The sequence below is a fragment of the Nymphalis io genome, chromosome 25 (assembly GCF_905147045.1).
Source record: "Nymphalis io chromosome 25, ilAglIoxx1.1, whole genome shotgun sequence".
NCBI classification, from domain to species: domain Eukaryota; kingdom Metazoa; phylum Arthropoda; class Insecta; order Lepidoptera; family Nymphalidae; genus Nymphalis; species Nymphalis io.
This window is the reverse complement of record NC_065912.1, coordinates 6,496,135-6,510,763: the sequence shown is the minus strand read 5'-3', so window position 1 is coordinate 6,510,763 and position 14,629 is coordinate 6,496,135. Positions and strand designations below refer to the sequence as shown.

The 14,629-nt window shown below is 29.7% G+C and overlaps 1 protein-coding gene across 1 annotated transcript; it reads left to right on the top strand.

Annotated features, from left to right (window-relative positions):
- The first annotated feature begins 2,326 nt into the window (after nucleotides 1–2,326).
- On the top strand, nucleotides 2,327–14,341 carry LOC126778054 (uncharacterized). The gene is made up of 4 exons (XM_050501402.1): nucleotides 2,327–2,339; nucleotides 5,521–5,961; nucleotides 11,390–11,565; nucleotides 14,141–14,341. Exons 1-4 carry the CDS (start codon nucleotides 2,327–2,329, stop codon nucleotides 14,339–14,341), a joined length of 831 nt encoding a protein of 276 aa, XP_050357359.1.
- Nucleotides 14,342–14,629: the final 288 nt, after the last annotated feature.

Sequence of the window (14,629 nt, the reverse complement as noted above, 5' to 3'; positions counted from 1 at the left end):
GTTAACTGCCTCGTTGCTCTAGTGTCTGAAGTATAAAGCTGCATATTCCATGATCTTGAGTTTAATCCCCAGGTTTTCTATCAAGAAATTTTCACTAGCAGTGCGGAGTTCAAGTTGGTCAAGTTTCCGCTCCAATGCCTAAAATGTGTTAATATTGTTAATCAAAATGCTCATCCTGTGCCTGATCTCTTTTCTGTCGTGTCGGACTTACCGTCTCAACGGATTAGGAAAAAAAAAAGATAAGTTGCACTTTGGTTCGCGCACATATTTGTGCACTGTATATGCACAGTTGGCTAGTCTGCCGTGAAAGTCTGCGGGAACTGAAATCAACTGGAATTAAATCATCAGTATCATTAAAAAAACAGGGTATGAAGATAACCTATTGGATAAAACCCTCGAGTTATATCTGAATATTATGGGTTCTTAGAAGTTTAGAAAGAATAAGTAACCACCAAATCGCAAAAAAACAGCATGATGAAAACTATTAAGCCCGTTGACACGGCATTTATTTGCCCGGTACTGATATTTTCGATCAATGACAAGAGCTTAAATTGTGTAATTGAATAATGTCGGTATCAGTAATCATATAACTAAATAGACCATTCACCCGTGACTGCTAAATAGCTTATCCGTTAATTACGAATAGTTAAGTGGATATAGTTTATAAATATATATTATCTTCCTATATACATATATATAGGCGTGTTTTAAACAAAAAATATGCCGTTAAACAACGCTACAAATCTTTACATAAGATTTTCAGCGCTAACATAACTTGAAATACGATTTCCTAAGTAAACTAGTATTAAAATACGTAAGACGGATTGTATTACAGCTGGTAATTGATTTAAATTAAGGCTCAAACGGCTTTAACAAATCCATTGAAACAAACTTAACTTATATGGTTGTTGTTTTTAACGATTTTTTCCAATACAGAATTAAAGAACTCTTAACGTTTATTTTAAATTATTTAGTTTAGTAAAAATCGCCGCTAAACCTCAAAATTATTCCAAATTCTTTTGTTTTTCTCCATCTCTTTAAAATAGGTTCTTCTCAGATCTGGATATTTTTTTTTTCGGAATTGGCGGTAATTTTTAATTTGACAATCAATAAGTGTAAAGCTTCATATTAAATAAATAAACTTGATATGAATTTGAAAAAAGTATATTTAGTATTAAGAAAATAAAAAAAAGTTTTTTTTTTGTTAGGAATTCCTCTTTCCTTCCACCTGCATTTTTATTTTTATTGCATTGATTACTATTTTATAGCGATGGAAAATGATATAAAAAAAAATTGGAACCAATTTACGGTGGAGCTGTGATTCGACATACGTACCATAAGTTTTCTGTATTTAGAACCGTCACTATATTAGATACCATCATGTTCAATGGACATCCAACTATGCATGGATAAAGGATATATTGTATCCCATAATTATTTATTTATTTTTTATAAAAAAAAATTAAATATATCATGTAAGCAAACACAAATTAAGCACATGAAAATTCAGTGGTGCTTGCCCGGGTTTGAACCCACGATCCAAACCTTCTCCTCAAAAGGGAGAGGAGGCCTTAGCCCAGCAGTGGGACATTAACAGGCTGTTACTGTTTGTTTTTTTACTGGTACTGTATGTAAGTAAAATATATGAGTGATTATAACCTATTGTTATAAAGCTTAATGTGAAAAAATGTTTCGCTCGGACAGAGGGGTGAAAAAATAAGATATGATTTTTTATAGGATCGATATTTTATTTGAAGTTAAGTTGTTTTTAAACAGATATAATTATTTATTCAAAAATCCTCTAACCAAAGGTCTGTCTGTTAATAGATTGGTGGATGAAATAAGACATTACACACTCACAGTTCTATACCCCAATTTTAAGCTGAATTTTGGTAATTTATGTATATAAATTATACAATCAAGTTTTTCTATTCTAAATTAAATATTATTTTCTATTCAACCTCATCACATTTCCCTGATTATTATTAATTTATTATCAGTTTCACTAAAGGACATTCGCCTTCATCACCGCGTCAAAAGAAAGTGTAAGTGAAACACGATAAGTTTAGAAACCAAGGTATATTGTGTTACGAAACCTAAGGGAGTATCTAATATGAAAAACGTTTGTTTGTCAATTTATTCCTAGTAAGTTTAGGGAATTTCATATTTATTCTTATATTAAGTTTTTTTTTACATTTTAAGAAATTACACTAATTTCTATAATAGTATTTTATTTACATACCATTTTTATGAACTTCTAATTATCGAATCTATAAAAATCATATCGTATTAATCAGAAAACAATTTTGGTGCTATCTGGCTGATAATGGAGCTGAAAGGTGGGTAGTGGCACTCGTGTATTATTACTAATTATGCTTTGACTAACAAATTCCTCGTATTTGGTCCATTTGTTATCCTTTTAAAAGTTTTACAAATGATATTGTTCTTGTTATTATTGTTTATCTATTTTGTTAAATAGCATATTTTTAGTTTCATTATTTATTTCTCAATCGTTTTTTATTTTATATTATTTGAAGTTGTTTTTTTTTATAAACATAGTTATGGAATAATTATTAATATACTCATTAATTGAAGTCTAATTTAATATTCGTTTTAATAATTCAAACTGAAAAGGAAACATTTTTTTTTTAATTGTATCTATAATTTTTACAACGATTTTTTTTTAAATTAAGACATAAAATGAAAGTTTAAATAAAACCTTATTCGTCTACTAATTAATTTTAATCACTCAAACTTAATACGTTTTTATTCCTTTACAAATAATAAATAAACTAAAATAAAAAAAAAATAAGTCAAGCTAGAAATGTGAATAGAAAATTCATCGTTGCTTATTATAGCTAAACAAATAGCATATAATTATACTATTTAAAAAATAAAAGTAGGGAAAGTCACGTGTTCTCAGCTACTTTTCGAAATTATCCGGATAGTATTATTTACCACCAGCTGATTACAACTTATTTAAATAGCGGTCTTTCTGCAGTCTTGACATTGAGTATCGATCTTTCCTATTGACAAGATCAAAATTCTTATTAAGAAAAGTGAGTGATATAGAAGTACTACGTGTTTTAAATTAATGTAAGCGTTTTGTTATTATTATATTATATAGTAACTTTTATTGAAACGTTATTGTTTAAAATCTTGCGTTCTGTTATGTATATTTTGGTAAGTCTAGCTTCTTTCGATTACGAGCATATTTACATAAATATTGATTAATTACAATCAATCAATCAAAATATACTTTATTCAAATAGGCACTTTTGAATCTTTGTTATATAAAATTTAATTTAAATCTATCACCGGTTCTCTATATAAGAAGAATCAAGTTACACAGATAATAAAATACAATTGAATTGTTAGTTATCCTGCATGGTTACTCCACACTTTTTTTTTCATCTATGTAATCCTTTATCTAGTAATATGCCTTATTAATCATAGTTTTCTTAAATGATATTTAAATTTATTAATTGGCAACCAAAAAAGTATTTTAGGAATTATACTAATATAGCTCATTTCAATGTTTTAAAATAAAAAAAATAATTGAAATTTAAAAGTTCTATTAATATTCGATATATTGTTTAATATAGAAAAGAATGAGGTTTTATTGGATTATTAAAAAAATAAATCCCAGTCCAAAACAATGCAGTGTATTTGTAATTAATGTTCATTCGTAAAAAAATAGGAGATTTATTAAGAGCCTTCTTAAACTAAGATTGCATTTCTGATTTCATTTCATTCGGTTTTCTTGTACTTAATTAATGTTTATATTTCAATTCGTTCGTGTGGCGGTGAAAAAAAACATCGTGAGCAAACCTGCGTTTCGGATGATATTTTAAAGTTATGCTTATCAACCTGCATTGTATTGACGTGGTGGAATAAGCTCTAACCTTTTCCTAGAGAGAGGAGGAGATTCAACAGTGGGATATTGACAATGTATTGAAATTATTAAAAAAAAATCGATAATTTTATTTCAATCTGACCAAGTTTATTTATAATAAGCATATCAAATATAATATATACACTTTAAAAAATATAACACTAATATAGAAAACAATAACTAATCTCTAGCTGCGAATCTCGCTCAATGTTCACGAAGCGTTGCCGTCAACAAACAGTTCCTTTAATAATTACGCCTCTCGAAATATTTCATTCCGACCTAAATTGATCAGTAAACAGAACTTCACAAAACGTTCTCTAATTACTTAAGTCTTAGATACTTTTTCTATTTATATAATAGTACTAGTAGTAAAAAATGACTAAGTCTGATTAACGTGAGATTATAAATAAATTATTAAAAAGAATATCATTTTATACAAAATTCTATGGATAACAAATAACCCAATTTTCGCCTCTATTTACTTATTTAATTTGATTTTAAGTTCTTAATTCGAAAACAAACGCACAAATAAACGAATAAATTTAAACAAATATGTGCCAGTATTATTTAAGTTTATATAAGAGCTCTTTATTAATTAACACATAATTATGATAAACACTTAAACTAAAGACAAATATGCTGTAATTTGTGAGAACGTGTTTTACTAAACGACTCTAAATATTGAAGGCACCTCAGGGAGTCTTATTTAGACGTACTAAAACAAATAAATTTACTGACTCACTTACAAACATTATGTAAAAAGGATCATATGAATAAAACATTATAAAAATGGTTAAGGAAATTGATACTTAAATTTATATGTCTTAAGGTATAACTTTGAGTGACAAGATTGTTGTGTTGAACAACTTTATTGCGAGTAACTTTTCGAATACCTATGAGAAAACCAAAAATGTTAATTTTAAACTTAGCACCCTAAACATGGGATAAAGCTTTTGAAATAAAACCATTGTCGTTAAATATTTTAACAAAACATTTTCTTTATAAATGAATATTCCATATGACAGGCACGCCATCTATTTCATAGTGACGGTACGATTAAATTTTTACGCAAAACCAACAAATCTATACAAAACTTTAACTCTATGGATAATACATCGCATCATGTCACATGATATAGTAGTTATCTATAAAATCAAAAATATGGTTAAATTTGATGTGAAACATCTAATGACGCGCTTTGCACCAAATCTTCTACCGTGACGGCAAACGACAAGACGCTCTCTTATGCCGTCGTTTCTATCCATTACTGTGTAGATGACGCGAGTGCTATTAACTTCATACCTATTATTATAAAAATAATATTATATATTTATTTAATTTTTCTCCCTATTTATTTATTGGTTTACTTTAATTTCAAATAACCATCGATTCAATTACAAAACAATTAAAATTCATATTGATTTTGATGGTGGTTGGTTTGGTATGGGTTATTTGATTTTAAACGTTTATGGAGCAAATTATATACATCATTTAAATTCTCCTACTTGACATGTAATTCGTAAAATACAACACAGACAGCAATTTCAATATTTTACGTCTGCCGGGCGTCCCTTGAGCGCAACGTTTTATTTTAGATTTAAGATATACTAATTTCATTGTTACAGCGCTGTTCAACATGAAAACATTACAATCAATAATCGTATTAACCGTCGTCTTATTGATGCAAAACTCACAATGCTCCGAAGACAGATATATACGCTACGTCAAAGACGCCTGCTTCATCAAAGGTGAAGCGTTCTCCTGCGTCAAATATAAAGCCTTGAAAATCGCTAAGAAAACTTTTTTTGGGGACTTAAATAGCAATGAAACTATAAGAGCAAATGCCATTATTAGTTTCGTACCGTTAGACGAAGAAACTATTAAGAATCTGACTGTTAATGAGGATGTAGATCTAGTTGCAAATGAACCGAGAAGTTTCTTGTCAGAATGGACTGAAATAGCTAAATACTTTATGAGCTTAGTTAAAGAGTTCTTTAAGATAAAAGGACTGAGGGTCAATTTGCCAGAAGGTGCTAGAACTATTGAAGAACAAGACGTTGACAGCGGTGATGGTGAGTATATAGTTTATATTTGTAATCATGTTATAAATGTAAAAAAAAATTTTGGTTGGAACAAAAAACAGATAAACACAAAACGAAAATTCACTACACAAGGTGTTAGGCTTATCAGGATTGCCGACGCACTTTGTAATAAATAATCTATTTGTTCATTTCATTTATCGCTAATAATAGTATTAAATTGTTATAATGCGTTTTATAAAAGCATTACAATGCATACGAGCAGGTTGACGTGGTTGGTGGATGCTTGCCTTTCACGCCGAAGGTTGTGGGTTCCATTCCCACCCAGGAGAGATATTTGTGTGCATAAACATGTTTGTTTGTCCTGAGTCTAGTTGTAATTATCTATATTAGTATGTATTTACAAAAGAAAAATACTATATCAATTGTCTGGTTTCCATAGTACAAGCTCTGCCCAAGCTTAATTTAGGATCAGATGGCCGTGTGTGAAAAATGTCCCAGGATATTATTATTATATTAAATTAAAAAGTATATAATTAGTTTAGTAGCAATAAAAGGATGAATAATGTTACATAACATGAAAACGTTTGCTATAATTTGTGACAAAATGTTAAACAACAAATGTTCAATAACGCAATGGCTGAAAACGGTCTGGTGAACATCATAGGTTAGAAATCGATACATTCAGAACGGATTCGTCAAATGCCGTTATGACATTCAATTATTTATATTTCAACCTTGGTTATTATTGATTCAATCAAGAGTAGTTAGTTTAAATTGCTTGATGACTATTTTCCCTGTATATTTTTTAAAATCATTTGTTTATTTCAACAACACAATTCAAAAGTCACTGACCCCTATCGAAGAAGAAAACAGAAATATTGTTTTATGTTACTTTGCTTTATATAAATAACCAATAATAAATGTTGTTTTTTGGAAATAATTTAAGGTAAGAAAATTGAACATCAAACAAATAAATTGAGTATTTAGGAATTTAAAGTCGTTATATTATTTAAAATTGCTTACTTCATTATAAAGTAGTAGTAAACGAAAATACGATTTTTATTTATCATAAAAGAAACGCCGCTGTTTTCTATTTTCGAAAAATAATCAATTTTTAAGCAAATAAAAATACTCTCAAAGTGAAAAATGTTTTGTACACACTTCAAATTGTCAAAATCGATTTAATGTTTTTTTTTGTGTATTCCTAGAAGTGAATATTACTTCTATGTTTGTTTTATATGTAGGTACTAGAACACTATCTGAAATCGGCTTAATGGTTTTTAGTATAGGCATAACAAGGAATAATGTTGGCAAAAGTTGGCTGTTTTACCCATAATATCAAGAAAGTGCGGATTTTATAGCAATTTAAGCAAACAAAGCTATTTATTGTTATAGAACGCTACATACGCCATGTCATGATGAAACACATTTCGAAAAATCTTGGAACGGAACATCGTCATTCTGTGCTCAGTGAACCGTGCACAATAAAATTGGCTTAAGTGAAATCACGTTAGCTTGATTTTTTTATGAATAAAAACTCATAATTTTTTTATAAAATTTGTTATCTGACTTGCAAATGGGCCACTTAATGATAATCACCGCACATATATATTGGCGCCATAAGAAATATCAACCGTGCCTTACATCACTAATGCGCCCCCAATCTTGGGAACTAATGTGTTATGACCCTTGTATTGCTGCTTCAGAATAGAATATCTGATGAGTAAGTGGTACATACCCAGACGGGCTTACACAATGCCTACCAGAACCAGAACCTATTCCAGAAGACCAAAAATGAAATTTTACAAAAAAATTAAATGAAAAATTTGCAAAAAAAACACGATTCAGATATTCTCTGTTCTATGAGAAAAGTAGCGCAACACTGCTTTACGATTTGAATAATATCTCGGCACTGTCTAGGGAAATAAGATAAGAAAGCTGAATCATAACATAAACATATTTTTATAAAGACATATAAAAAATGTTTGAATTGGATGAAATAGATAAGCTCTCTTTTATCTACTTCTTCTTCTTATATACACTTTTATTGTTGTATTGGGTTTACTTGACGGCGGTATTTGTGCAAACCTGCACAAACCCACCACCTACCTTCTACTACTAAACTGTTCTACATATTACTAAATTCAGCTTAAAGAGAAACTAAATCGATGTATTTAGGCATAATGAACAAACATATCTTCGTTCCCATTGTAGGCGGCGCATTGGTGGTGTAATTGCTAATGTTTATGAACGGTGATGGTTCGCCGTTAATAATAGCACTTACCATGAGATGGACGAAATTAAAAAAAGTTCATAGAAGTCAAAGCAGTCAACCATAAACTATTTTTAATATAACCATAACAACCTATAAATGTCCCACTGCTGGGCTAAAAGCCTCCTCTCCCTATTTGAGGAGAAGGTTTGGAGCTTATTCCACTGCGCTGCTCCAGTGCGGGTTGGTGGAATACACATGTGGCAGAATTTCAGTGAAATTAGACACATACAGGTCTCACGATGTTTTCCTTAACCGTAAAGCACGGGATTAATTGAAATCACAAATTAAGAAAATTCAGTGGTGCTTGTCCGGGTTTGAACCCACGATCATCGGTTAAGATTCACGCGTTCTTACCACTGGACCAAATTGTAATGTTATTAAATCTTTAGCTACTAAATATATATTTACATACATTTAAACTTTAATTATTTGAAATTATTTCAATAACACTGACAGGTTTGAACATTTTATTAAGTAAGGAATTTAATTATTAATTTTAATACTACATCAAACGGCTTTGTCTATACGTCGCACGCATCTCAAGGACAGATTTGTTGTCGAAATTAAGGATCCTTAATCATAATAATTCAGACAACTTTATAGCGAGTTACACAATATATCTGATTGCTACGAGGATGGCAAAAAACAGTCATCATGGTCGCTTATTTTTTATGTAAGGGATCAATTCCTTTTGAACGAATTTCGGCCAAAAAGGCCTGAAACAAAAACAGACCAAAAATCTTACTTTTATTAGAATTCAAAATTTCGTAAGAACTTGGCAAAAAAGCAACTAATTTTTAACAAATTGAAAAGAAATTTGTTATTGATGTGGGAGTATGTCGAAATATTTTCGATTATAATTATATAAATTTAATGAGCCAAGACGGCTTCGTCGATAGTATATGTGGATTTTAAGGTCCCAGCGTCAAATTCGAAGATTTTTCATAAGTTTCAACTGTGTACATGAAAATATTTTGAAGAAACCTACCAGATGATATTCTGCCTCATGTATCTCTATCAACCCTACTTGTATAACATGGTGAAATAGGATTCAAAGACCGTCTCCTAAAGAGGAGAAATATTTTCCAGCAGTGACCATGCTTTAATATATTTTTTTAATATTAGTGTTTATGTTAAATGAATCTGAAATGAATGAAACCTTAATGAGAAAATTACCATTGCACTGATACCACACCAGCAATGAGACCTTGTGGAGAGAAAATACCTTTTTTATGCATTGTTATATACATATTAAATATAAGCCGCGTACTAGTAGTAGTACTTGGTATTGTTGTGTGCCAGTTTGAATTTTGAGTGAGCTAGTGTAATTATAAGCACAAGGGACATAACATCTCAGTTCCCAAGGTTGGTGGCGGATTGGCGATGTGGGCGAGTGTTAACATTTCTTACACTGCCAATGTCTATGGGCGTTGGTGACCACTTATTATCAGGTGGCTCACATGCTCCGCCTTCCTATAGTATAAATATATATAAATAAATATGTTATATACACGATTACACTTACAAGTAAAACATAGAATATAAAAACGATAACGATTTCGATTCCGTAAGCAGAATAAAACAAATTTTCGTATTTCATATTAATTAAAGTTTTTAATAAAAAACACTATTGACTTATGAAAGTAATAATTTTATATGCAAGCATTAAATAGCTTTAATCTACATTGATCTTACTTAGTCAGGAATTGAATATAGTAGAATCTAAATTAGCTTCGCTTAATAGCGTACACGTGTTCGACCCCTTATTTGCTTTTTGTATCACATCTATAATTTAGGAATAAGTTACGAATAAAATTACTGAATATATATATATTAAGTAGAAGTCAAAGCAATAAACATTTCAAAGTATATTTATTATTATATATAATAATGTAAGTATTTATATTAATATACTACATATTACAACAAGTAATTTTATTATTAGATTATTATGAATTTAGTTTGGCTCTGTATTTGTGTACAAGATATTGAGATAAATAAATTGATTTCATTATTATACCTCCTTAAAATACCGAGAAAAAGTATACATACGCATATGTTAATCTACTTTCAAAAATATAATTATTACCTCAAAGTATTAAAAGTAAATAATTTAGAAGATACTTTATTTGAAATAGGTTCTCACAAACACATTGAAATCGTTTTTTTTATAAGACTTAATAATATGTAAAGCTATCACTTTCAAAAATTAGATTAGTCATATATTGTTATTCTTTTTCATTAATCAATTATATCTATTATTTTATTTATTATAATACAATACCTAAAATAGAAGTACAATAAAACTAAATAATCATATAAATTATACGTCAAAGTATAAAAAGAAACAAGAGCATAAAAATTACAATTAAAATAAATACGGTAACTTAAATTGTACCTAAAATGCTGTGTCCGAAGTAATTGGGTTGTAACGTGGGAGTTCGTGAAGATCGGAACGTGGTAAAAACGGAACTAATCTCTGAGTAATTTATTTGTTTAACCGTTGTTTATTTTTAGGTCAAAAATTTTGTACTTTTTTTAGTCTTTAGAATGGATTGAACATACCACTATTATAATGCGATTTTAAATCCAGTTTCAAGTGGTTTTTTTGCAGTATAAGTTGGCGGACGAGCATATGGGCCACCTGATGGTATGTGGCCACCAACGCCCATAGACATTGGCATTGTAAGAAATGTTAACCATCGCTCACATCGTCAATGCGCCACCAACCTTGGGAACTAAGATGTTATGTCCCTTGTGCATGTAATTAAACTGGCATACTCACCCTTCGAACCGGAACACAACAATAAAAAGTACTGCTGTTGTTGCGGTAGAATATCTAATAAGTGCGTGGTACTTACCCAGACAGGCTTACACAAAGCCCTACCACCAGTACTTTTAACGCCTTCCAACTATTTTCCCGGGCCAGTTTTGTGCTTGACGGTGAAGGTAGTTCGTCTGTTTTTTTTTTTGTTTTAATTCAGGTAGAATTATTAATCGCGTTCAACTAAAACTCAATCAAGTTCTCATTTATTTTATTACGTGTTGGACGAATTTATTTAAAGTCTATAACGTCTTCTGTTCAGAAAATATAAAAAAACTGTATTTATTCAAGTAGATATTGCATTTGACGTATTCAAGGTGTTATATAAATAATTCATTGACACATACTTACAGGTCGTGGAAAGAAAAAGAAGTTAGCAATTATGATCCCACTTCTTAATCTTCTGGCGACACTCAAGACGAAAATGCTGCTGATTCCTATACTTCTAGCAGTGATGTTAATTAAGAAGCTGTTGCTGGTAGCAGCGCTGTTGCTTCCAAGCTTACTTAGCACATTAAAAGCTTGCAAGGTAAGCAAAAAAAGAAAAAATATTTACGTTTTTTATTCTTGATATACATAGTTGAAACGACTTTTTTTCACTAACGATAAATTATTATAATAAAAACTGCTTCAAAAATTATTCGAACTAAAGAAAGTGAAGGAAGTGTTATAATATTAATATTAAATATATTTTTTAATTTCTTATTACCTTGTAATTTAGTAAAATTAACAGCCTGTTAATGTCCCACTGCTGGGCTAAGGCCTCCTCTCCCTTTTGAGGAGAAGGTTTGGAGCTTTTTTTATCACGCTGCTCCAATGCGGGTTGGTAGAATACACATGTGGTAGATTTTCATTGAATTAGACACATACAGGTTTCCTTCATTTGTTTTCTTCCACCGTCAAGCACGATATGAAGTATAATTACAAATCAAGCACATGAAAATTCAGTGGTGCTTGCCCGAGTTTGAAATCACGATCATCAGTTAAGATTCACTCGTTCTAACCACTAAGCCATCTCGGCTAGTTATCTTGTAATTTACGCAAGTGATTTTGTTAGCGCCTATATCCGTTTTCGCTAGTAAGGCGCAGAGTATTCTTCAAAATATTTAATTGATTGAAGTGGTTATATTCTTAATATTATCTAAGTAAAACAATAAAACCCTATTTTTATTTACCTAAAATACTTGATACTCACTTTAACCCTATAGAAGAGGGAACCTTTGACTTAAAGAATTCTACCGTTTATTGTATATTGTATTATATTTTTACCCAGTATTTAATAACATACATACAAACTTGTCATAGCTGTCTCAATTTCAGTAAGGACAGTAATGTTAAAACCAATTGCGTCTCTCCCAAAAGTAATTAGCTTTTTGTGACAAGAAAATAAGGATACAAATTGAGATATCTCATCTCGTATATGTCCCTCGAGGCACATTGAGGAAACTATGTGTCATCATAACGGATATTTTGATGATATAAATGTTCTCACTTAATAAATATTATTACTCAAGTTATGCCGTAGAGTTTCGTCTCGGAATTTTCAAGAGATAGTAAATATTAACACGGGTAGCTACTAATTTTTTCCGTAATACAACGTAGTTAGATAAAACTTTTCAAAGTACTTAAAAAAAGGAACTTCACACGTGGCACATACGTTTTTACTTAGTCGAACATAAATAATGTGGTCTAGTAATTTAAAATAGAGGTCTCTTAGCTCGAGCTTTTTTGAACAAATGAAAATATTTAGTAAAAAGATTTCTATTGTCTCTAGTACCAAAATTGGGTGCGAATTTCAAAATTGTATAAACTATTTCAAAATTCAGTTGCAAGATTAAACTGTTAACTTGTTACCTGTTAAACTGTTACCTGTTGTATGGGATGTTGAATTAGTAGTTTTTGGAAAAGTGTTTTGTATTAATGAATTATTTTAGAAAAAAATAATACATATAATATTCTTATATTTCAAATGAAAATATTAAAAAACATTATAAGAATATAACGATTGTATGTCTATGAGATGTAAATAACTGTATAGGTTGCCTACACAACCACTTTAGTAGAAACACGTAGAAATCAATAGACTATGCCTGAATAACTTATCTAAAACACTTGATAAAACACGGCTTTTACAGATAAGATTGAAGTAGCATTTTCAACATTAAAATACTGAAGCTTTAAGTGACATTGATAATGAAATAAAAATAAGTATTAAAATAATCGTTGAAGGGTTTCTGTTTTGTTCAGGATAAGTTTTTATGATTATTACATGTTAATTTTATTTATTTCCTTACATTTATTTGTTTAAATATATATATTTAATTAAGTACTATATCGTACTATACTTACTCAGCATCCTGATAATAATATAAGGATATATATATATATATATATATATATATATATATATATATATATATATTGTAATTATTCCTTGTAGGATGGCAACAATGTTAGCAGCATTACTTCGAGCATTCAACCCAATTTTGAGTGCCTGACATTAAAAATGTGATATTTTTAATCTTTTGAAAATTTAAAAATGTTAGGTTTGGTTTTATAACCGACTAAGTTTAGGCAGCATATCTATTTTTATAGTTAAGTGATATGATTAATTTATCTTAAGGTTGAATTTGGCTTCAAATATAAATACGTAGAAGAATTATATAATTACAATATATATATATATATATATATATATATATATATATATATATATATATATATATATTGTAATTATTCCTTGTAGGATGGCAACAATGTTAGCAGCATTACTTCGAGCATTCAACCCAATTTTGAGTGCCTGACATTAAAAATGTGATATTTTTAATCTTTTGAAAATTTAAAAATGTTAGGTTTGGTTTTATAACCGACTAAGTTTAGGCAGCATATCTATTTTTATAGTTAAGTGATATGATTAATTTATCTTAAGGTTGAATTTGGCTTCAAATATAAATACGTAGAAGAATTATTTTGTATAATAGTCTTACTTTATATGAGTAATTTCGAGGTCAATCTGAAGAATGTAAATTTTTTTATATTGTATTTTGCGAATATCCCTATGTAAATTATTGTTTTTCCTAACATAAAATTAAATTTTATTTCAGCATCACCACCCGATGACACACTATTCCTACTTCGGCGGTGATTCCTCCTCCGACTTCAACTCGGACTACGGTAGCAGTTACGCCTATTCATCCGGCGGGGGATACGGCAAGGACTGGCCGTCGAACCGGGCATACACATTACCTAAACATAGACCTACGTCGTCACCAGTATACATAACGGCCCCTGGGGCAACAGTTTAGGATGATAGTTATATTTTACTGTTCATGTTTAATTTAATATTTATTATTAATCATAAGTAATTAGTTATAAGAATTTATTTTAAATCTTACAAAAATATGCTTGTCAAAAATACAATAACTTCTTAATTGAGATTGGTTTTGTTAATGTTGTTGATTTTGAACAACTCAAATAAGTTTTGCTTTTCGGAATATAAATATTAAGTATTGCTGTTTAGCGGTAGAATATTTAATGAGTTGGTAGTACCTATCCAGAGGGATTTGCACAAAGACGTACCACCAAGCTTGGAT